The 26,373-nt window shown below is 32.3% G+C and overlaps 1 protein-coding gene across 2 annotated transcripts; it reads left to right on the forward strand.

The window, feature by feature from the left end:
- The first annotated feature begins 7,972 nt into the window (after positions 1-7,972).
- Positions 7,973-26,373, forward strand: LOC148599673 (uncharacterized). 2 transcript variants are annotated; one of them, XM_088558098.1, is made up of 10 exons: positions 7,973-8,216; positions 9,767-11,407; positions 16,163-16,513; positions 16,814-17,071; positions 20,886-21,191; positions 22,876-23,211; positions 23,735-23,833; positions 24,295-24,319; positions 24,905-24,999; positions 25,619-26,373. In XM_088558098.1, the coding sequence occupies exons 2-10, from the start codon at positions 11,350-11,352 to the stop codon at positions 25,645-25,647; spliced, it is 1,557 nt and encodes a 518-aa protein (XP_088414224.1). In that variant the 5' UTR covers positions 7,973-8,216; positions 9,767-11,349; the 3' UTR covers positions 25,648-26,373. The 2 variants fall into 2 exon arrangements, with proteins under 2 accessions (XP_088414224.1, XP_088414225.1); XM_088558099.1 differs by having other exon boundaries at positions 7,973-8,188.

Consider the following 26,373-nt stretch of genomic DNA (forward strand, 5'->3'; position numbering starts at 1 on the left):
TACAGACCCATTCAACCTTTTCGTCGATTTTATCCGTGTTATGGGGCTCTAACGGGTAAACCAATTTCTTTTTTTTAATATATACTTTCAATGTTTACATGTCGCGTGTACTTGGTTTGACCCGTTATGGGGTTGTTTTGGGTAAACCATTGATTTGTTGATTTTTTTCTCTCTCCATATTTTCATTCGTAGTTTGTTTCCCACACCCTTTCTTGTTTAAATTTAAGACTTGTGTGCTTGTTGAATGTTTTTCTTTTGTTATTATAAGGAGATTGAACTTTTTACTGCTATAGTATTTTCGATATTTGCATGTCGCGTACATCCTTTGAACGTGTTATGAGGCTCTATCGGGTTAACCGGCTTCTTTTTCATACTTTCAATGTTTACATGTCGCGTGTACTAGATTTGACCCGTCATGGGGGTAAACCATTCAACTACGGAATATATTTTTTTCTCTCCACATTTTCATTCGTGGTTTGTTTCCTTCGCCTCCTTTTTTGTTTAAGTATTGTATGATGGTTTTTTATCAGGAGATTGAACTTTTTATTGGCATAGTATGTTTTCAAGTTACTTACACTTAAACTTTGACCAGTGTTATGAGGCTCTGATAGTAAATATGTTTGTTATGCTATCGCTAACGGTTTTAATAGGTGTTATCGGTTTTGAGCTACCCTGTCTTGTAAAGAGGCCTTTCTTTAGTCTTGTTTTATTACACAACAAGATTTTTTTCTTTTATATTTTATTTACAATTCATATGTATTTCAAATCCGGGTCCTGCTAAATGGTCTGTTCCATAAACCATTTTTCATTTCTTCCCCATTAAGTAATTTCACGATCCGGTCTTCTTATGATTCCGCTTTACTGTGAGTATCCTTACCGTCCGAGTATCGTTGACGACAAGGCTGTTTTTTCCCTTTCTATTTAACCTTCTCTTCCTTTCGTTCCTCGGGAACATGACTTCTGGTGGTGTTCGTTGTATTTCCCACATAGCTCCTCCTTTTTTATGAATTATCCTCTCACTGTATAAGATTCTGGCACCGTAGATCAATATGAATCATCTTGTTGAACTTTTGTAACTTTCTTGATTTCTTAAGGCTGTTGTTTTTTATACAATGATGCACGATATTCCGCTCTGGTTTCCACTAGTATTTGACATTCTGACGTTGTACGTTTTACGTTCTTAATACAGCTACACGATCTTTGTTCCGAACTCCTCTCTATACAGTTCCATTTATAGGTGTCACATCTGTTTTCTGGTTGGCTTTTTTCTTTTTTCCAGATGGTCAACCACGAGGTCTTTTTGGGACCTCCTTTTCTTTTGACAGTTCATTCTTTGGTTTGTATTGTGCACGTTCTGTCGCCCATTGCACGTGTATGGCATCACGTCTGGTGACCTCTTCTGAATGAATCCCTCGACAGGGTACCATCTTGTCAATCTTTATTGCTCCGGGTGCGTCCATCTTCTATGCAGGTCATTCACATCCTTTTTCATCTCTATTTATACTTTTTTTTCATCCAAGAACACATCCTGAATTTCCCATGGAAAATGTTCTTCTCAATCTCAACTTGTCGGGAGTGCCATGTTTCATGTCGATCAATAAATATCCATGAGGTTTGGCGGTGGCATACTCGTACGATTTCATAAAGTAGTTTGTCTTTACGAAGTACATGACTGAAAGGGTTTTGTATATTAAGTTACATACCCCATACTCTAAAACATATTTGGCAATAGTCGCAAGTCTAATTATGGAGGTCAACCTGTAATTATGTATGATAAAATGGATGAGAAGGAACCCTCCGAATGATGCCGATACGTTTAATTTGTCCATCGGAAATTTGTCCTATAATTTAAAAAATAAAACAATATTTAAGCTATGCAGTCTACATGACACTATCCTTTGTGATCATTGCATAAAAATGTGATACCGTTATAACTATTGAACGTGCTGCTAGAGGCATTGGGAAGGGGTTTACATTAGGAGATTTAAAATCTCGAATGAACGGGTTATTAAAACATTACGAAAGTGTCTTGGATCTACGAACATATCTAAAAAAACCTTAAAAAGCAACATGATTATATTATACTGGATATTGAGAAAACACGGAAGCTTATTCGAAAATGTCTAGACACTATTGAAATTTCAATGAAGAACGAACTTGAAAAAATACAAAACTTGTCAGTCTTTGAATTAAAATCCTGAAAGAGACATGAAATAAAAACAAAATGAGTCGAAACATGTATCGATTGTTTTATGTTTTCAGAACAAGACCATAACGACTTATTCAAAATAATGGACGTTGTGGATAACAGGACGTTTGAGTTAGAATCCAATGTCACTGATCATTGCACCGTCACAAGCCTCAGTCATCAAACAAATGAATGACAATTTTCAAAATTAAAAGCAAAGTTTAATTCTTTTGGCATTGTGTCTATAATTGAATGTGAAGAACGTGTTCAAGATGTTCAAAAGTTACATGAGTGGGTAAAGTTGATACCAAACATCGACAGAAAACCAGTTCTTTGTCATTCCTTTGATACATCGACATTACAACCAGACCTAAAGGTAGAGATTGGTTGTTTTTCCTTACCGAATCAGAAACTTTTCATCGATATCTGTACTGAAAATGATGTCATCATTCTGTTCATCTTTTGATATTTTGTGAATGCCCTGCAATGTAAACATTATCCCGACCAACCACCGCTATACGTCGGGTACTATGTAGGTCTGGATGTTTATAGAATGCGTGTTCTGTCCCTTCTCTTCTCACATTATAGACAGTGTTTCCATAATCGCTGTAGTAAAATAAAAACTACCATCATTACATTGACAGTTGTAGTATGGTAAGATCTCTGATATGTACTGCCTTTATATCATCATCGATATCAATGAGTAAAACTTTCCTACGATAATTACTAACAAGAATCCGCCCATTTCGACATGACACCTCATAACAACCATTCCCTCCTGGTATGAAGCAGTCACTTAATGTCAGTATCGCCAGTTCTAGTTTTTGGTACCTTCTCTGCGCAATGTCACTATGGCTCTCTTATTGTCCACTAAGTCTACCTCGCACGGAATATGCTTCAGTCTTATAGTTTTCCTATTAGAGCCGTCGATGTTAGTGATGAATAATAAAGCTTCATTTTCGGCTGATAACAAAAGTTTCTGATTGTGTGATGACGTTTACTATAACGATAATAGTTTTAGGGGTTGTACTGTCTATAAAGTGACATGGAAAAGGAAAGAAACAATTTGTCTACAAACATCAAAACCAACGCGGACATAATGTAATAGCGGCGAAAAGTCAGGCTTATATTTATCTTGCAGGGTGTTATTCTCTCAAAATAATGAAAATATCTCCAGATGGAGAGAACCATGACATTGAACTTGGAAGAACAGATGGAATAAGTTCCCCTGCTAAATTATGTTACAATGAATTAGGTCAATGACCAAAGGTTAATGATATTAAACAATTAACTATCTGAGTGTTGAAATTTATAATTGACAATACTCTGAGTATAAATTACTTGTCTTACATGGGAAACGTATGTTTTGAGTCACACAATTAATGAATAAATGGGTCAAAAATGGAACTTTGTCATTGATTGGAAAACCTCCGATCAACGAACCCTACACAACAGCTGTTTGTTTGTCGGGTATTCTACATAAAACTTACATATATGTGGGGATTTTTTGTTTTCGCAAATATCTCCAAATCGCGTACGGTTTAATAAAATTCTGAAGGAGTAAAAGTGTTCAGCGCGATGAGATTTACAGTATCTTTTATAAGTTTTTTTTTCAATTCTCGGCATTTTTTTTTCTATTTTTTTTATGTTATTCCATTCGAAAAATTTCTCCTCAGAAACTGCTGAACTGAATTCAATAAGAGAAATGATATGATTATTCCTAAGGTATTTGCATTAGAATTTTTTACTCAAGAAAGAAATACATTGTCCCCTTTTACAAACCCCCCCCCCCCAAAACAAAAAACAAAAAAAAAACAAAAAAAAACAGGTGAGCGATTTATGTTTTTCTAGAACTTCTTGTTTTTTAATCAACTGGCCCATTTTGTTATAAATAACTTCTGTTTATCCGTACTTCACAGAGTTACAGTTTCCTCATATAAGAGATATGATGAAACAGTACACATGTGTGCATAGAGATTTTCCATCTGCCAACATTTAGTTATAAAGGAACTTTTTACTTTAAAAGACTAATCAAGGGAACCAGAATTCTACCAAAAATCAAAAGAATGTAATCCAAGACCAAAGACCAGACATGGAAAACAGACACAACGTAGAGTACAAAATAACCAAAATAATACGTACAAAGCAACAAAAGTAAACCCTGACTGCACTAAAAACTTGGAGCATGGATCAGGTGCACCGGTAGGGTAAGCGTCCTCTGTTTTTTTTTTTTAGAAACACTCGCCTCATGTACGTAGGGATAACTTAAAATTCAGGCTTTCCCTTTGCATATGATATGACAGCCTTAGTAGTAGTTCTTTATTGCATACTTGGAGATTATTTTTTCAAATAACACAACTCAATAATACTATATAAGTGTGTTGTCCGAATGGAATGTCAATATAATGATGTAGATTTTGAAACGAGTTAATAATACTTTACCACACGTACAGTGTCAGCTTGTGCATCAATTACGTGAGATAATAGAAACAGTTACAGGATGTACTAACTATCATTGTACCTAAAATAAGCAAGTACACATTTGTTAAGTAAAATATAAGAAAAGCATCTTTGACTGCACAGTTTTATGTTTACGTTCGCCTGACGTTCGAATTACCTTTTGAAAAGATTTAGGAATAACGTAGGCGTTGATCGAATGAACACTTATTTTCATATTATTTGGATCGGTTTATAACGGTTGATTATCGTAGTCTGGTAGTCTGTAAGGATATTAAAACATTTGCAAATAAGTTAAAAAATTCTTTGTTGGAATTGCATAACTCACAAATTGTTCTATTTTAGGTGTTACTCACTCAATATACAGTCCTTGAACCGATGCGCGCAACCAACTGATTGATCGCTGACAGAATGATAATCGATTACCGCTGACCGATCTGACCGTCGTTTTGTCGTGTAAAATGGAGGATCATTTGTTTGAAATAACAGAAATGCGATGAAAGTATAATTTGATGTTTAAATCTATTGCATTATTTAAATATGCGTAAAATTGACAACGGAAACAACGAATACCGTAAAAAACCTTGACCGCCCCGTGGTAACGTAATGCGATCACCAGTTTAATGGATCTGTGACTGATTGGAAATTGATCGGTGATCAATACCGATCGTAATTTCTGTTGTAGTGATTGGTTCAGGTACTGTAATTGCATAATAACTGTTGATTCATTGTATGGCTATCTTTGAAGTGTGATGAATTAAGCATAGTGTAACATATTAAAAAGGGTCCATTAAAGTCAATACAAGTCTATTACACTTATATAATCATTGTATACTATAAGATGTTAACTTTAATGATTTTTCAATTTCTACGACCAGATGAGTAACTAAAAATATATAAATAAAAATGGTACAATGTAATAGTTTTTGAGGTCTTACATTTATCATTATCTTCTTAATACTAGGTATGTTTTATTGATGAAACCAGGGGAGGAGGAGGTGGCATTGTCCCGCCTCTTATGAAATTGAAAATTGTTCAAAGTATATATATTTTACATCAAAACCTGAGAAGTACTCAGAAAAGAAATGTACAGTTCAATAAATTTGTTTATTTAATTTTATTTTTTAACACTGTTAGGTGTTCACATGACTTGTCACATGTGGTCTTCGATGTATGAAACTACAGGTATTTTTTTACTTGTTTAATTGACTTGTCATGGAGTATTTTGACCAGTTTCATTCTGTGTCAAACGTTTAATCACAAGCCAATCTATCAACTTTAATTATCTTGAATGTTGCGTCCATATTTGTCCCAACTGTTCAGAGTCCTATTAAGCTGTGTGCCCAGCGAGACACATTATTTTGGATTGAATATGAAACCATTCTATTGCGTTCGCAAGTATTCTTTTAATTTGTGATAGTGTTATAAGTCCTTTTGTTTAATATGTACTTGGTTGAAGGATTAACAATGATCTTGTCACGTGTTTACATATTATATGGACTTACTATACACATAAACCGAGCTATCGTAAATTTAAATCTTGGAATTAAAACACACCTTTTGTTTTTCTAAAATAGAAGTGAAAGATAAGAAGGAACGAAATATACCAGGATTCTTAACTGGGTCTTGTATACACTGATTTCCTGTAGACAAATTAAGTGGATTTTGACATTGGCTTTCTTATGATGTTAATAAATGAGGCTCTCGAAGAGCCTGAATCGCTCACCTGACAAACCATACCCTATTAATTAATTAAGTAAAGGTATCATGCTTTGATACCACAGTTGACAAAAAGTTGCTGAAAAAAGTGTAGATTGAAGAATGTTGTAGTTCAAAAGAGTACCTAAGGCACTTTGAAATGTTGAAAATGTCTTCAGGGTGTTTTTAGAACCTCTGGAAAAAAATGGGCAGGGGTTCCCTTATGTTATTCCACCAGATTTGATAAGGCATGAGTCCGGTATAGATTTGATGAAAAAGAACATGAAATGAAGTTAAACCACGACTATCCAAAATTTTCATCAACACCATTCATATCAGGAGACCATGTTTACTATATCAACTAATTATCGTCGAAATCAAAGCAAGTATAAAAATTAGCGAAAAAATGGCCACCAAGAAAAATCTGTCGTCATTAACATTCAACTTAAAACACCAAATTCACTAATGATGGAATCTGAGCAACTGCTGAGAATGGTCGTAAAATGGCAGCCAATTCGAAAATAGCCACCTTGAAATAAATTAAATACTGCCCGTCAACTCAGAATATTATTTTTATCTTATTGGTAGCTTTCATTTTCTAGATTCGTCTATAGTTGAGGGAAAGAAAACAAAAAAAAAAAAAAACACATTTTGACCCGTGTGTACTATTTTAGTACCTACGGCCATGCTATATTGATAACGAAAAAATATTAAATGATCATTTTGTGGAGGATCCCCTAAAACAATTATGCCAACTTTTATCAAACTGTATTGTAATTGGTTTCAGAGATTTGAACAACAAAAACATCTGTTTCAGGGACCATAAATCCTATAACAGGCAACAAATCATTTTGAATTTTATGGCAAAGGTCCGTCTACTAATGATGAACAATTTTCCTCTCCAGCAGAATTTGGCTAAATTGGACGGTTTTTGATTTATTTGCCAAAAAAAACTGTATTTTGGCCCCTTTGTTCTATTTTTAGTAACGGCGGTCATGTTTTTTTCACCGAACAAAAATTCAAACGGTCATTTTTTGAAGGATACCCTATGAAACAGTAACACCAATTTTCACTAAATTCCAAAAAGTAGTTCCTGAGGAGGAGGACATTTTTGAAAGTAATAACATAAAAAACAGCAAAAAAAAACGTTCAAAAATAACTCCAATACAGTAAATATAACATATAAACTCGCTTCAAAAAAGGTTTTAAAAACTCAGTCCTGATTTTAAAAATGACTTTTGGAAATAGTTGTCTCTAAAGACAAACCTGTTGCGAATAACTGTTCTTGTTTAATGATGTTTAGTCCTGTTTAGTTGAGATTTGACTTCTGGAGAATACATTGATTTTTTTTGTCTCTTTAGCTAGTGTCTTTTTTTTTTGGGTTAATTGCAATGGTTATGTACTTTATACGTTTAAAGGGCAAGCAATTTTAATTACAATTAAACATATAATATATTTTATGTAACCTATTTTGAAAATGTTTACAAATAAGTACTGGTTATTGGATAAACGATAAAGCGAGTTTAATGAAAGTTCAATTAATGTAACGCGATGTAATGTAATTCCGGAGTTGTGTCCGGTTTTCGACAAGCCTTTATAATGCTTACGTCAGTAATCTGTTACGTCATTGTCAGCGTTCATGAATGGCGAACGTTTCTCAAAAAATGAAATGCATGCAATTCAACATTTTCAACCTGAATAACACGGAATAATCGAAAGGAGAGAAGTGAGGAGAACGTGCAATGTCGACTGCTCCCTCTACTTGAACCAGTTTACGTCGATTCAAACTCGAGCTGGAAAAGGGCCATTTTGTGAACTCTTTATCAGTTCTGTTTATGCATCTCGGTAACTTAACTGCTTCACTCTTCAAATAGTGAGTTTTATCTTGTTTTTGTTTCTCTTCGCAGGTTATACTTTTTTGAAGTTCAGGAAAATAAATTGTTTTTACTGGTAGCCGCTTTGTATGAAATAATATTCATAGATTAAATCTCCTTCAACATTTGCAATAATATTACTGTGATGGTAAACTATGAAACAATAGTTGACTCTGCAGGGCAGTGCACAGATTTTTTTCTATATTAAAATGGGTATGTAAACTGCGCAAACGAATTATCTAGATACATGAAAAGCTAGCGTTACTCTTTAAGCAACACTCTGAATTTCTATTATCGTACATACATGTCTGTGGCATTTATGGCTTTATGTACTGCTGAAATGTGACTTTTGGCCCCGCATCAGTCCCCCTTTCAGGAGCACTATGTAGTAGGTCAATTTTTGTCGAAATATTGCTGTCAAATAGAAAATTCTGGGTTCCCCCAGAGGCTTGATGAGGAAATATGTATATATTAATCCTTAAGTTAATCAGTTTATAATGAGGACATTACGATAAGGGACAGAAATATTTCGAATACTTTGAATTACAATTACTTACAATCAGATGCATCACGTCAGGCTAAGTATTAAATCAATTACTTTAAGCGTTACGCCCACAAATTTTCAGAGCGGTCAGTTTTGCGTACGGAACATTACAAAACCATGTTGTACTTAGGTTAGAGCGTATGTAGCACGAAATTATCACTAGAAACCTAAATTTCTGTTGTATTTCATTTGCATGTGCTTAGAGTCAGTGAGTTACTTCTTTTATCCAGAGTCAAACAATAAAATGGTTTTGATTAGTTTGTTGTGTTCTTACAAGGCTAGATTGTCTAGATAGTCTACTGTTGTTCTTTCTTGTATCGTCGAACTAGATAGGTTATTGTTTTTTTTTGTATGGTCGAACTAGATACTCTAATGTCGTTCTTGTATGGTCGAACTAGTTAGTCTAATGTTGTTCTTGTATGGACTAACTAGATAGTCTACTGTTGTTCTTGTATGGTCCAACTAGATAATCTACTGTTGTTCTTGTATCGTCGAACTAGATAGTCTACTGGTGTTCTTGTATCGTCGAATTAGATAGTCTACTGTTGTTCTTGTATGGTCGAACTATATAGTCTACTGTTGTTTTTGTATTGTCGAACTATATAGTTTATTGTTGTTCTTGTATGGTCGAACTAGATATTATATTGTTGTTCTTGTACGGTCGAACTAGATAGTCTACTGTTGTTCTTGTATCGTCGAACTAAATAGTCTACTGTTGTTCTTGTATGATAGAACTAGTTAGTCTACTGTTGTTCTTGTATTGTCGAACTAGATAGTCTACTGGTGTTCTTGTATGGTCGAATCCTCTTTATGTAGATACAAATTTTGACACAAGATGTAAGAAGATGAGGAATATTATTACTGTATGATGGGTAAAGAATATTATTAATGGTTTCGCATCTTTAATTGTACACACATTTTTTATGTATTTCTTATGTAAGTCATCATTTAAATTACCATTAAAACGTTTCTTGTATTTATCTATTTCTCTTTTTTTTAATTTAGGAGCACGACAGTAACTTTGAGAGAGAGCACGACAGTAACTTTGAGAGAGATATTATCCAGGGGAAATACTGCTACTGCACAAAACATATAGTACAGAAAACTCGAAAACAAAACGAGTAAACTCAGTCGTTGATGAATATCGAACATTAAAGCAGAATGAAATATGGAAACAAGCTAAGCAGTATGATTCGAACAATGAGCCCAGATTTTAATTCTGCACACAAAAAATGTATTATTTAGCAGTAGAAAAACAAAAATTCGAAAAGTGAGGAAACTCGTTTGCTCATTTGCTACATATCAGTACGACAGTACATACATGTAATATAAACAACAACAAAAAGTTTTCTTCGCAAGTGGTGTATCTCGCTCTCTTTTCCCGCGCTTTTGGGTATGGACAATTGATTTTAGCCAGCAGTCAATGTTTTATCTTTCTATTACGAAGAGTAATAACTCAGCATCTAAAGTTTCAAACTATATCGGATTGAATCTCAATGTATAATTACTAGCTTTTCGACATATCTTTAAGATTTATATGCAATGTGAAACGGGAAACTTTTACGACCAATCAAATCTTATGCTATGCTGACTTTTCTTTCAATCCGTATAAAAATTTGCCATGTGTTAGGTATGTGCATTAAAAACCTTAACGGGAGGTTTTTTTTTCCAAATTGGCGTTCGCTTAATCAGCATTTAGTATCAAAATGACTCCAACTACATTCAGCATACACAGAAGTATCTGCAAACGCAGAACATTGCTACACTTAGTTTTGTTGAACAACTCCGATATGACCTCATCTTCATACACCATATAGTGGAGAATATTGTCAACTACACTGTGACATCCGCATTTTTCCTTAGTAACTTTAATGAGGCCATTAATACATGCACCATACAGTGGTGTGTCTCCTATCGTATCGCACTGTGATATATAAGTTCCTTTATCCAGTAACAATTCAACAATAAATATCAATATGACCCCGTCTACATGCAGCATATAGTGGAGTATCGTTAAGTCGACCGCTACACAGTAAAATATCAGCATGGTACTCTAGAACCAATTTGACAATGTCTACATGCACTATACAGTGGCATTTCTCTATGCCAATCACTACACTGAGACACATCAGCTTTAGTAACAATTACTATATCGAATTGACGGCATATACATGCAACTTACAATGACGTGCATCTATATATATTTCGTCATCGTTACACATCAATATGTTCATCTAGTAACAATTGTACTATATGCATATGACTAAACATATATGCATGATATAAAGCAAAGTGTAAATTTGCGCGCTTAGCTATAAGCAAGTTTACAATATTAAGATTTCCATTTCTACAACTATCAAAACAACCGATCTTTGGTGCCTCTATCAATGGCATACTACTATAATGATAATTTATATTATTACAATCAATTAACTGTACAAAAATTTAAGTCAGTCGTTCATTTTTAGGTATTTGCAACGGAAATACATAATAGTTTTATAGTTCATAGTTCCTTGTAACGTTTTTGAAAAAGTGAAAATGATAATTGGCTATTGTCAATACGGAAGGATGTGTAACGGTGTATAGTTATGGCGCTATTGTTATCCCTTGCAATACTTTGGAAATATGTAATACTAAATGAAGCCGGTAAGTGTCCGAATATCTGTAACATACCATTATGTTGAAGGATAATTGATAATTGTTAAACGCATTAAGGAATCCTGTTCCATAGCTCAAAGCCTTGTACACATTGCTTTACAATAATTTACATTTTCATTGGAATTGTAAACAAGCAATTATTATTTGATAATGTAATACAGAAATCGAGACAAATAAAGATTGATTGATTGATTATTGGGGTTTATCGCCCGAGCTGCAATATTTCAGCTATATTCAGGCGAAACTATTAAAATAGTTATCATTATAATAAACAGTCACTGAAAGCAAAAAAACTAGTTCAATGTTTATCACGCTAGCTATGAAATGAATTTTTCTGGACCTCATCGTCTCATATTCATTGCAAATGACCATGTGAATTTTACGTTATATGTCAGACTACAAGACATGAAAAAGAAATAATAAAAATTGGATGTTTTATATGTTAAAGAAATAAATTAATGCTTTACTATTTTAAGATGAACTATGAAAGAAAAATGATATTCCATCACTATCTTGAAAGATGTAACCGTATTTGAAAGAAATGTGACACTCTACTAATTCAAAACAACCGATCTCTGATGCCTCTATCAATGGCCATGAAAATAACTTCTATCATTACAATTTATTAACTGTACAAAAATGGGAAGTCATTCGTTCATTTTTATAGGTATTTGCCAAGGAAATAAATACATGTAATAGTTTTAATAGTTCATAGTTCCTTGTAACGTGTTTTGAAAAAAGAGAAAATGGTAATGGGCGATTGTCAACACGGAAGTTTGATGAAACTGTATAATATATAATCAGATTTGAAAAATATTCTGAAAACTGTGTACAGTTATGGCGCTATTGTTATCCCGTGCAATATTTTGGAATTATGTAATACTAAATGAAGCCGATAAGTGTCCGGATATCTGTAACATACAATATATTAATATATTTTGATAAAACATTCAGTATCTGAATGCGAAAGGGGATTTAGTCTGTATTTTGTGTTGACGAATAAATGATAATTGTTAAACGCATTAAGGAAACCTGTTCCAAAGCCTTGTATACATTGCTTTACAATGATTTACATCTTCCTTGTAATTGTAAACAAGCGGTGATTATTTGATAATATAATACAGAGACTAGTAAAAGAGTTATCATTTTGATAAACAGTTCGTGAATGCAAAATAACAAGTTGAATACTTACCATCCTAGCTATGAAATGATTTTTTCCGGATCTCATCGTTTCATATTTAATGATAATGACCATGTGAATTTTACGTGATACGTCAGACTACAAGACATGAAAAAGAAACAATAAAAATAAGATGTTTCTTTTAATGTTTAAGAAATAAATAAATGCTTTGTTATTTTATCTGAAAAAAAAACAAGAAAATATCTTTGTATTTGCACAAATCCTATAATTATTTTCGAAAAGTACCTATTTTTGAATGAGAATATTAACCCATGCAGGTAATGCATTGAACATTCAAAATTGTGCGATACAGCATTTACATGAGAAAATATTCATTAATTTAAATGCATTAAATCTATATTACATCATGTCTGTCTGAAGGTCAAATTACTTTAAGTAAATCACTTACTATTTTTTATACATTTATTAGTCAGTTCATATTATTTTGAATACAAAACATTTTTTAAAAAAGGGAGAAGGAAAGCAAAATATATTTTTATGCACTTTACACAAAAAAAACCTTATATATTTAGATATACTTGTTAAAAATAGAATTGTGACAAACACAATATTTATTTTCCATCTGATATTCGAATCCACTCTCTCTCTCCTGATAAACCATACCCTGGTAACTAAGTAGCTAACGATATCATGCTTTCGTACCATGCTTGACACAAACATATATAAAAATAACATATTTTGATGAAAGTTCAAAAGAGTAACTAAAGAACTGTAAAATGTTGAAAATGCATTCAAAGTGTTTTAGAACCAATGGAAAGAAAAATATCCGAGCAACTGGGGAACTGGTCGTACAATGGCCACGTAGAAATAATTTCAATACTGCCCGTCAACGTAGAATGTTATGGTTTCCTTTATGGATAACTTTCATTTTCAATATTCATCTATGGTTAAGGATAAAGCAAAATGAAACATTTTGACCCCTTTGTTATATTTTAAATAACGACAGCCATGATTGTTGACTGAAAAATTTTAAATGATAAGTTTGTGGAGGAAACCCTAAAACAAATTATGCCAACTTTTATTAAATTTCGTTGCAATTGGTTTCAATTGATAAATGCAACGAGTTATTTAAAAAAAATGTATTTCGACCTCTTTGTTCTGTTTTTAGTAATTGTGGACAAGTTTTTTATCAATAACATATCCTAAATGTCATTTTGTGCAAAAGTCAGGGGAGAAGATCTTTGAAAGTGATAACATCAAACACAGCAACATACTCCCAAAAAGGGCAATAACTCCAACATGGGTTAATAGATCTTGATCAAAATTACATCACAAATAGATCTTTTATGGTAAACACTTTTAATTTTTTAATCTAAGGGTTTTGGAGACATGTGCAAACAAACTGCTGTCTAATCCCTATGTTCAATTTTAGTAACGGCCGCTATGTTTTTTTCACCGATCAAAAATTCAAACGTTCATTTTGTTTAGGATATTAAAAAGGAACACTCATCCATTCAGTAGTTTCAGAGGAGAAGATGTTTGAAGAATTGTTAACGAAGACGACGACTACGGACGCCAAGTAATGTCAATTGCTCATATAGCATATGGCTAGGTGTGATAAAAAACAAAACAAAACAAAAACAAACAAACAAACAAAAAACCCCTGTGTATATGTCTCTTTTGATGTATGAAAATCATGTGATTATGAATGGTTGAAAATATATTAGAATACCAAACAAGGAAACATCACGTGTGATACTGTAACCTTGTGACAGTTTGTATAAAACTCTGGTTCTGTCGGTTAACCGAGAATTGCTAGGTTAATAAACTTGCAGCTTTCTGGCCTCCTGAATGATAATACGTGTACAAATCTGAATTCGTTATTACAATGTTTCGTTCATTTTTTGTTGCTCTTATCAATGGAGTCAGGACGGATATGTCATTAAATTTTCCAATAATAGCTTACAATTCCAGAACGGATACCATGAAAGGAAATCATATTGATGTATTTAAAAATAAAACCTATTGAATTTCATAAATGCAATAAATGAGACATGTAATATTTAAAACTTTCCCGAAAACCATAAGTTCATACGGACTATCGATTTATCAGCCCTGTTATATCATTCTTTTGAATTGTAATAAAAACAAATATCCGAAATAAATTCCGTAATGTTTTTAGGTATAATTTTCCGACATTCGTAAATTTATAGAAAAGACTGGTATCGCATATTTGAAAGAATTTAGGTGCAATCATCTACGAAAAATATATGGTTCGATTTATATTTTATCATCGTTAATAGTAATGATATCCGTGACTGGTTTGGTTCTCAGTTGCCTTTACAATAATCTCTAACAAAAAAAATAGAGTTGCCAAACTCCTGGATGAAACTTGGTATTGATAATCCTAAAAGTTTTTTTTATACTTTTAATACATCAGCAAAGTGGACTCAGTTAATAATACATCCATTGCTTCGGAAGCGTATTATCTATAAATAAATTCCTAGAGATGGCTAGATGTACTTACATTTTAAATCTGAAAGAGTCAACAGGAAATATACTACTAATCTTTTTAAATTGATGAATAACTTATAAATTAAGTTTATATATACTTTATAACTTTTAGAAAAAAAAATCGTAGACGGGAATCATCAATTTGTGTATGATATGATACTGATGTGTGACATATTCACATATATAAACTGATAAGTTTAAGATGGACGTTTTTACAATATACAGTACACCCGGAACATCAGGTATTTCATTGAGATCAATCCAAAGCAGGTTGTATTTTATTTTTGTTTAGAAGAAAACTCATCTCATCATTTGCTTTATTGCCTTTACTGCCACTAAATGTTGCTTAAAATATACCTATATTCTGTAACATTAAGTTTTTGAACAACATCCAATAACTTGACTTTGGTTACAAGATTTCTTGACGAATTATATTACAGTTTTGATTTATCTTAATTTTATTTTTTTAGGGTACAAGATATATTTCCGAGTATTCAAGGAAACAAGTTGATGTCGTCGGCAAATTTTTTCCCCTTAATTATCAAAGAAACAAGTTTAAAATTCAAAGGGGAAATGTAATCATGTATATACTCGTCACTACAAAGCAATAAAGCGTATACCATCACATTTCATTATAATATACCGATAGGTATTTGATCTTCATTATCGTTACTTAAATGAATAAATAACTTGTTTTGGGGATTAAATGTTTGGAACAAAAATAATCTTTACTATTTTCATATTCATTGCTTTCAAAATCGGTGTAAAAATTGATTTAATGTGGTTTCTTTCAATCTTTTCTTAAACTATAAATCTTAAACCGTCGAAGCAAATCATTTGTTCTCGTACATGAGTGTTTGTTCTGCACCGATGATTGGTTGAGTGTGACTATTGATAAGTTGTGTTTGAACAATGGGAGTAACCAAAGAGAACAGTCTTATAATTATCTGTTTTATTATCGGTCACATAATATATTATGTATTTTTAAAAGTTATCATTTTAGTAGATTATGGGTTACTGTAAGTAAACCTGCATTCAAAACAGTGAAAGCCAATCTTTTGATACGAGAAACTCCAATTATTTTTTAGGTACCATACCAGCAAAGTTTATATATGTCAACTGGGGAGATACGGTAATTCTAAAACATTCAAATCATGGATACCGTGTTGATTGGTTTGGTCCCTCAAATAGTTTTTTTGCTCGCAAAACTGAAGTGATCGACGCCTATGGAAGGAAAACGTTGTGGACAACATCTAAGTATTCTTCAGGAAATTATATCCATTCTGGATTAAACAGTGTTAGCATCGTCGAAAATTCAACCAATTACGAATACTTTTTAAGAGTATTTAATTTCACAATTGCTAATGAAGGCTTGTATTACTGTTCATATTTTAGGGAATATGATGTTGATAAAGAACAATTCATCGTTCATTACGAGGGTAGGCTTATACTATACATTGATCAAACCTTTTTAGCATGTTATACATGTACGTGAAACACAGAGTATATTGCTAATAATAAAAATAAAAATGAAGTCTGGCTTCAGAGGTTTACTTGGTTAAGTTTCTAAAATCAAAATAGATACAGTTTGTTAAATGTATTATACAATTTTTTTATGCAATCATCTATGAAATCAAATTCTCAAATTATGACATAAATAGCCAGGTTCCATAACAATTGTAGATAATATTGTGCATCTATGGAATCCTTATGTCATATATAAAACATTTTTTTGACAGATATAAATGCACTGAAAATTCATCCCGACGACTTAACTGCCAGTGAAGGTACAGAGGTTAAAGTGTGTTGCAGTTCAAATGCATTATTACCTCATGAGTACATACGATGGTATAAACCAAAAGCAGGAAAAGAACTGACGGAACTTTCAAATTACACTTGTTTACGATTTCCTGATATAGATCGAAATGATTCCGGCATTTACACTTGTTTAATCGAGAACGGGGCAGCAGTACGCAATACAACAATCAATGTTTTATGTAAGTTGTATAAACATTGTTTTATATACAACATATTGTAATTTTACTCTTGCAATTTTAACTTTCAAAATGCAAATATTGTATTTTGTTTTAATCAAGGAATGCAATAATTAGAATTATAAAACAAGTATTACTCTTCGCGGGTGTGTTAAGGAGAAATGTCAAAAATTGTCATATTTTCATATAAACAAAAACAAGCTATTCATCTTAATACGTGAAATTTCGCCGATATTCATATTTTAAATATACAATAAAAATGAGTCACGTGATCAAGCTTGGTCGGACCACATAAATGTCAAAAGTGCAGTGGGAAGATGACAAATTTGTATACCCAAATTTTAATGGTAGGTCACTGAATATTGAACATTTTTCAAAAAGTGCTGCGGGAAGTCTGAAAAATCAACATGGATGTTAAAAAATGGCTCGTAACTTGCAGGAGATGAGATATTTTGGCGTTTCCTTGTATTTAGACGAACATTGAAACAAAACGCTACCGATAGGTAACTTCTCCCAGCAGTTTTCTGGTAAAATGAAATATGTTCTTTCAAATGAAGTATAAATCAGGTAAATCGACATTGCGCATGCTACTGCACTTTTGCATTTTCTAAACCATATAATTTTTCACATAGCGGCGATATTGAAACAAACGCACTGGCGACCTCAGATATGTTGACATGTGACGGAAACGTGTGAACAACCGATTTAGTTACGATAGCAGACTACCCTTTAAGTTTCTTATTTTTTTGAAAAATAAAAAATATTTTTCATTGAATAATGTAGTTATTTATAATATAACTTGCAGAAAAGTTAGTAACGTGTGTTAAAGATGTTGCACAAAACATGGTTACCCCTCTTTTTGTATGGTATCGTAGAAAATATTCCATATCCAACAATTTCATGGCAATATTTCCTTATATTAAAAAATTGTTATGACTTGTCAGTCTCCGAAATCCACATAAATGATTACAGAAAGTTTTTTTTAAAAATAATTTGGATTGTAGCGGCTTAGAATTTGGTGTAAATGTGATATGTTTAAAACATTGCATGAGTGTACATGTACAATGTGAACTCTCTAAAGTATTTGTTTTATAAGGAACAAGAGGTATCATCATAGATATTTGAAGTTGATGAATAGTTTGCCAAATAAGAAGAGACAACATTATGGTGTTTTTGCTCCATACATAAATAAAATAGTTCAATGATAGTGATTTTGTCATAGACCCCCCCCCACCACACACACATACGCAAAACATTTCACCATATAGTCCAAGTCATCTGAGATTGTTTGCGGTTTTTTTGCGTTTATTTTTGTAATTACTCGACGGTTCCTTTCAAAAACTTGCCATTTTATTCATGTCGTTCTATACTACGATTCCCTTAAAATTATTTTTCGTTCTTACCTCCGAGATAGAAAAAATTCAAAATTTATTTTTCCTACGAGAATTTTGCATTGAATGTATTGTTTATCCGCCATCTTGTTTATATGGATATTTTGAAATGTTTCCTATTATCTCACAATTGAAGAGCTGAAATACCATGATTTCCCGCCATATTTCTGCTCTTTACCTTTAGTAAAAGAATAAAACCAGAAGTTCCGAATGAAACTGCTACAACTGGTACTTAATAAGAGTCTTACCACATAAAGTAATAAATTAGCAGGGAACCAGAAATATGGCGGGAAATTTCCTTCTGTTAACTTTACAAACAGTTCTTGAAATCAAAATTGAATCCTGCATCTAAGTTCTAGAGAATATTTTTTTCACAATTAATATGTTAAATTTCTTGTCAGTCTCAGTTGAAAACTGTTGAAGTTCGGTAATATTCTATACTAAAAATTCCATAGCGAAAGTTATATTACTATCAACCATATGTAAAGTTAACCCTGCTGTCCATGGTTTTAAAACAGCTTGAAACTGGGAAATATCTCTGTAAACAAACACAGTAAAATTCAAATTAGCATTTCTTTCATGCAATTAAATTACTGGTAAGTCATTTAAAAAGCCAAGCATACGGTCACACGGGTAGAAATGAATTAAATAATTCTTCACACATAATACAACAATTTGACATGTATTGAATATATTATTGAAAGGAAAACAATAATTTGCATTCCTGTTTAGATAGTGTTTGTTTAAAAGAATACTTTACAATTTGATTAAAACTATTAAAAGAAGACAATATAAACAGACAGTTACTAGTATCAATTTACAAATTTGCAATCGGGTTAATATATTTATTATTTCAATACACATTTCGGCAGATGAAGATTTTTCGTCAACCAGATGTACAAGAAAACTCCTTAACATACCCGCGTTAACCTTATTGAATGTGTAACGCTAAGTTTGGACATTCAGAAGTACTGGTAGCCCATTTAAAAATAAATAATTACTGCTCAGAGAAGTAAATACAGCAAGAATCATGACTCCCTAATTCCAGGTCTATTAGGTGAGTGTGGATTGATTAAGCATTCATTACTACAGATATTTTGTGTTCCATTGTAAATGCACGCAAACCATCACGAAAGCCTAAATTCCTATTTGTTCTTATTTCCTTATTTATTTATTATCGATTATATTTAGCTCATAGAGTAATTTTAAAGTTTTGGAATTAACTGAAAAAAAAATCGCTTTAACAATGAAAACAATAACCCACAAATACCATTTCTTTCAAAAATTTTGTCGGCATCAAATCCCTATTATTGATTGTTTTTGTCGTTGCCTCAAAACTGTCCTAATCATCAAGAATAGTAATGGAATGATGACGGCAACATTTCGTTTAATAAAACTTTTTAAACCTATTTTGATTGTGCAAGAAAACTCATTAACATTGATTAAGTCAGGATTCCAATATTATTATCAAAAATGTTAGGTCCGGGACGTTGGCACTCTCCCAATCTCCCAATCTAAGGCCCACACGAGGATAAAAAGAGAAAGTCCTTAATAAATTTCGATGTAATTGGTTGAAAATCCAATTGTAAAACCTATTTTCAATCTTCTACGGGTCAAACATTCCTCTTGTGGACCTTAGACTTGATTTATCGAGAGGATTGTTGGTGTTTTTACCTCTCGGTCAGTATTAATTTTGCTCATTATCTTGGTTTCATCACAATACAAGAAGATATATACAAGATTGAAGTAATTATTTTCATGGTCGTCATCATGAGCTCATGGATCGCTACAATGTATCCATATACACCATGAGAACCGATTTGTTCAACCTATCATAGTTTTCCTTTACTCTTTCGCCTGCCCCAGACTTGACTTTTTATGAACAACTCGGCCTTTGTTTCTAGAAAATATAGGACGCTTATCTTACCTAAGCACCTCGTCTTTTCTCCAATTTTTTTAGTGGAGTCTGATTTACTTTTGTTACATTATACGTATTATTTTTGTTCTTTCATGTTCTTTGTTGTTTGTGTTTGTTTTCCCTCTCTGGTCTTTGTCCATGGACTACATTCTTTTTTTTATTTTTGTTGGAATTTTGGTTCTCTTAATTAATCTTTCTTGTTTTGTATCATATCTTAATGATATTGAGTGTATTTTTACTTATTTATTATTCCTATTTGCCACGTCATACATTATATCATTACTTTGATACGTTTTATATTCATTTTTATTATAGTATTAGCTGACAAACATGTTTTCTAAATTATATAATATGTATTTTTTACAAACGTAAAGATATTTTTGTGTTTACAATGTAACTTCTTGCCATATTTGCTCTGTTCAATTTGTAAAAAGTCAAAATTCTTAAGTTCACGAAAGTAAATATTGTGTAGTTTTAAATCATACAAGTAAAATATTTCTTAATGTAGATCCACCTTCTGTCACAATAAAGTATGAAAACAACAAAGATAATGGCAGAATTTACTCTTTGCGGTGTCATGCAGATGGTAATCCAGAAAGCTACGTTTATGGGGAATGGCAACACATTTCATTTTTTGATGAACACATGAGAGATATTCAGACACCCGAAAGAGGTATTCTTCGTTTGAATACATCAGTCAACGACAAAAGCTGGTATCATAACATTGGCCTATACATTTGCAGAGTTGCAAACGGTGTCAAAGATAAAGATGGAAGTTTTTTCCAAGCAGGAACTGCAACAGTTACATATAAAGGTTGTTGTATAAATAACTCTATTTTTATTTTAAAATCCTTTCATAACCATTCAACCGTTTGTGTCTGAAACTCTGTGATTACATATAGCGACTAACATAACAGAAAATATTCAAAACTTTATTTTGTTTTGCTCAATGTAGTTAAAAGTTAGGACTTTGATAGACATCTTGATCTGGAATGAATGTTTATATTTAATGAAGCAACATAAAAACACCATGCTTAAATGCATTGCTTGCGAAATTGTACAAGTGCAATTCTAAATGTTTTCAAATAGATGTTTTGTTTTAATACTTTAATGATAAATACCAGTACACACAGAAAACAAAATAATTCAAACAAATATGCCATCTGGTAATTTGTTTTGTTATTATTGAAATTATTATGGTATGAAGCACAGAAAAAATATGTGGATCGTGTACTTATAAAGCAGTATCTATTAAGTGTTCTGTCGTTTATGTTTTGAACCCTTCACGATCTAAATGTTAGAGCGACAAGGAAAACATTCAATTTTCGTCGACAAAATGAAACAAATTGTGTTAAAATCACCAAGCATCGAGAAACTAACAGCGAAAGCCTCATTTAGATTCGGGTTTGCACGCATGTACGCAGGAAATAGGAGGAGTTTCTGAGACATCCACCAATCATAAAGGTGAATTTAAGAATATATATATATATATATATATATATATATATATATATATATATATATATATATAAAACAGCGTAAGCCTCACTTAGATTCGGGTTTGCACGCATGTACGCAGGAAATAGGAGGAGTTTCTGCAATTTATGAATATATATATATATATATATATATATATATATGAACGTCTCAGATTGTGACGACTCAATTCGCTACACTGTTCCATCGGATCAAATTGATACAGGGAAGATATATAAACGTATAGAAAGGTCGTCTGGAAAATTCCCAACGATGTTAGAACTGTCAAATTTGCGATGCAAATATTTGGTCGTTCCCTCCGCGGGACTCGAACTCGTACTGCTGTGACATCTATGGCACCACCGCCTGCACAAATGCCAGCGCCCTAGACCACTCGCCCAGCTAGGCTATATAAAAATATAGCTTTCGCTGGCCGGCTCATTCCTCCTCGTAGGATTAATCTAGGGCTCTAACTTAGTACACGATGTATGGTAGTACGGGACAGTTCATCTAGGTGTTACTACGTAGGATAGAGGAACAAATTAATGATGCATGTCACAACAAATCAATATTATACAAACGTCTCAGAATGTGACGACTCTATTCGCTACACTGCTCCATCGGATCAAATTGATACAGGGAAGATAACGTAAACTTATCGAAGGGTCTGAAAAATTCCCAACAATGTTAGAACTGTCAAATTTTCGATGCAAATTTTTGGTTGTTCCCTCCGCGGGACTCGAACTACCATACATCGTGTACTAAGTTAGAGCCCTAGATTAATCCTACGAGGAGGAATGACTTGGCCAGCGAAAGCTATATTTTTTTATACAGCCTAGCTGGTCGAGTGGTCTAGGGTGCTGGACGTAGTGCAGGCGGTGTTGCCATAGATGTCACAGCAGTACGAGTTCGAGTCCCGCGGGGGGAAGGACCAAAAATTTGTATCGCAAATTTGATAGTTCTAACATCGTTGGGAATTTTTCAGGCCCTTATATATATATATATATATTTTTTTTTTATAGGACCTCCTGTGATTATTGCAAAAAACAATGGAATACAATACATGAAGGATGATGAACCCAAGACTTTATCAATAACAGTTTACAGCGAGTCAGCTTTGATATGTAACTATGTCACTGTAGGTGAAAAAGTGATCAATTCTATTGACGTTTCGATGCAACAGAAAACTGCTGAGGACATATTCTATGAAAAGAGAATCAGGATTAGTGCAACAGAAATTACCTTTGATATACACAATGAAGGATTTGGAACCTATGTTTTAACTACTTGTAATCAACATGGTTCTAGCAGTTTTGAAGTCACACTTAAGTCATCTGCGGGTAATGAAAGTCTATATGGTATGATTAGATTCATATAATTAGGTTAAGATGTCTTTATACCACGTTTGAACCACTAAGTTCTTAAATTGTTTTATAATTGTAGTGTCCGTCATGTTTTATCAATTTTATACGTTTGTCTAATTAATGAATTTACGATTTTGGTGACAAATGAAAAAAAAAATATTATTAGGGTGACAATGGTTAATATTAATAAATAATAAACATTTAAACATAATTATTTTAAAGTTCTTGTTATGAAAATGTACAGGTGCATTATATTAGCCTGTATATGCTATATAAACCAACATTATACAATGAAATGTAAAAGTTGGAATGATCTTTGATCTAATACTGTAATAAAACAATGGTATTTTCAATGCGGAGAAGAAGAAAAGACAAATCCAATTCTATCAGGCTGATCGTTAGCATATATATTATATACATGATGTGATAAATGTTTGAGAATCAGTTAAAAAGTCGGTTTAAAAAGTGTACTAAACATTTCGTACAGTCATCTAGTATATCTTGTTCATTGACAAAGCAAACAACCAGAAACCTGAGGCATTTGTAAAACCCTTGTTATATGGCTCCATTGGTACACTGTTTGTTCTGGCTGTTGCAATAGCTGGAGTATACATTGGTATGTATGTACACAAAAGCAAGATATCAAATCCTGAAAAGGGCAGAGCTTTTTTGTTTTATTCCAATTTAATCGTGTCTAGCATTTCATTATCGTGAGTTTTCAATACTCATCAAAGCTTGGTTCTAAAAAACAATGTACAAAAAATTACCGCATTCACTCTTTTTAATTAGCATTTTCTATTGTTCTGTAAATCATGTCGATATATTGCGCTGTTTTCAGTAGAATGTTAACTTTAGAAAACGTACAGACAAAACTCTGGTATGTGCATTTTGGATTGCGATATACCTCAAAAACTTTTATAGAGATCTGTTATGATACTATTGTTCTCCTTGAATCAACGTTTTACAAACCTTATTTAATTTTCTGAAAGGAAAGAGATGTAGTCTTCATATTTGTTTATTTAATCTTTGATTTGCGTAATGCTTTTATGATAATGGTTTATTTCTGGTATATTAAAGGAAAAAAGAAGAAGCGAGTAAGAAGGTATGAAAAAGTAAAAATTGTAAAAGTGACATTACAATTTCAAACATATTAAAAACCGGACACAGCAAACCAGGGAACAATCAAATACCCAAGGCAATTTTTTTCAAGTTGTTACATTTTTTCCTCATGGTGTCTCTGATTTTCTTCTCTTACTGAAAGTGGCGATGCGGGACTTTACTTTTACTTAAAAGTCGTCATTTGTAGGTCAAAGCAAATATTCCTTTGTATTTATAAAACGTGACAATACATTCTTACCCGTTGATGAAAAAAGTAAATAATACTAGTAAATTAAACCATTTGATTAATTGCCATCAAAACATCGTGAGTAGGACAAAATTTAAAACGATGCACATATTCTTGTCACATGTAAAAAGATTAGTAAAAGACTGAGAAATACTTGGCATTTTGAAAATTGAAATCTTTTAGGCTCTCTAAGTTTATTTCTCCGGGTGATTTTTTTTGTTACTTCTGTTCCATTTCTTACTGGCATTTCGGTTTTATGTACACGCCGCCTTAAATTGCATACGTTTCACGTTACAAACATGGAGTATTTGACCAAACCTGTGTGCAATTTTTCACTTTCAGAAATGCACAAATAGAAATGAGAGGTAGTTGTGTGCATGTATATGATGAAATACATGTGAATGACGTTATAGAAGAAACTGCCAGGACAGCTTCTGGTAATATAACATCATACTAGCTAATACCATACAAATAGTAGCTTCTTAATGTTATCATCATCTGATTCCTTTGAACACCACACTTAATTATATCAGTCCCTGTACATTTCCCTTGTATCGTCATTATTTTTGTTCATCCAAACAAGATTTTTATAGTTATTTTATTTAAAATGTTTACAAGAACAGAACTATAAACATGCAATAAAGCATATCCTATTTTGATATAATAATGAGTGTACGAATATATAAAACGAGGCAAGTATAACCTGTTTAAGTCCGAAGTTTAATAAATACAAAAAATACCAGTTTTATATATTGTAAATTTCGATATGCTGTAAACGTGTTTCAAGGAGTAACCTCTCATCAGCAGCATTAAAATCAAACACGTAGGAAGATCATAATCAAAATATTAGTTGTATACAAGAAGTACTCATGACCAAATTTATCGAAATATTGGTCATGCTGGTTAATTTGTTTTCGCATTGGAATCTTAGGTTTAACGTCAAGGTTAAATTTGCATTTATTAACGTTATGTGCCATTTGTCTTCTGTTATTATTACAAAATTATTTTTATTTGAAAGGTAAAAATGCACTTGACACAATTGTATTTTTTTTCAAGTGAAACAAGAGGACCAGTTGAAAACGTAACTTGACGTGAAAAGATATCGAATGTTTGGAAAATGCGGAAAACAACTAGTGAAGCTAAATTTGTTTATTTGAAATATTTTTACACTTATATGTGGTAGGTGAAACTAATAAGATAGATATTTGACAGGAACAGAACATTACTACCCGGAAAGTCCGGAAAAACATATTCTGAATAACAAATGTTGTTTTTAAAATAGAGTCAGACGGTCCACGATCTGGATTTAAACATGTACACTTCCTGCAATTAAGCGCAGTGAACTATATTTAGTATGTCATATGTACTTACCCATCAACATAAATGAACATTGTAAATTCTTCGAAATTAAACCTAGTCACAGCCAAACACTAACAACGAATGCCCAACTATAATAAATATGTCTTCACTTATCATTGTTGTATGACATGATATACATTTACATGATGTAAATATTCAAAATCATCAATAACGTTTCATGATTTTTAATCAAACTTATTAATGTTGGTATTATCTTTTTTATGTTAGTTTAACTCTATGGTAGGCCTTTGTTATTTTAGTTACAAACGTTCAAATGGTGTTTGTTTATTTGTTTGTTTGTTTGTTTTTGTTCTTTTTTGTTTATATTTGTATGGCATTGTGTAAGTTATTAAATCACTTCAAAAGGCGTTCAATATCATGGATAATTCTACTGTGCTTCACTATGCTTGTATATGTTGATAGTTAATCAAATAAATCTATCTATCTATGGA

The sequence above is a fragment of the Perna viridis genome, chromosome 13 (assembly GCF_037379345.1).
Source record: "Perna viridis isolate PV_CMFRI_1.1 ecotype Kerala chromosome 13, ASM3737934v1, whole genome shotgun sequence".
NCBI lineage: Eukaryota > Metazoa > Mollusca > Bivalvia > Mytilida > Mytilidae > Perna > Perna viridis.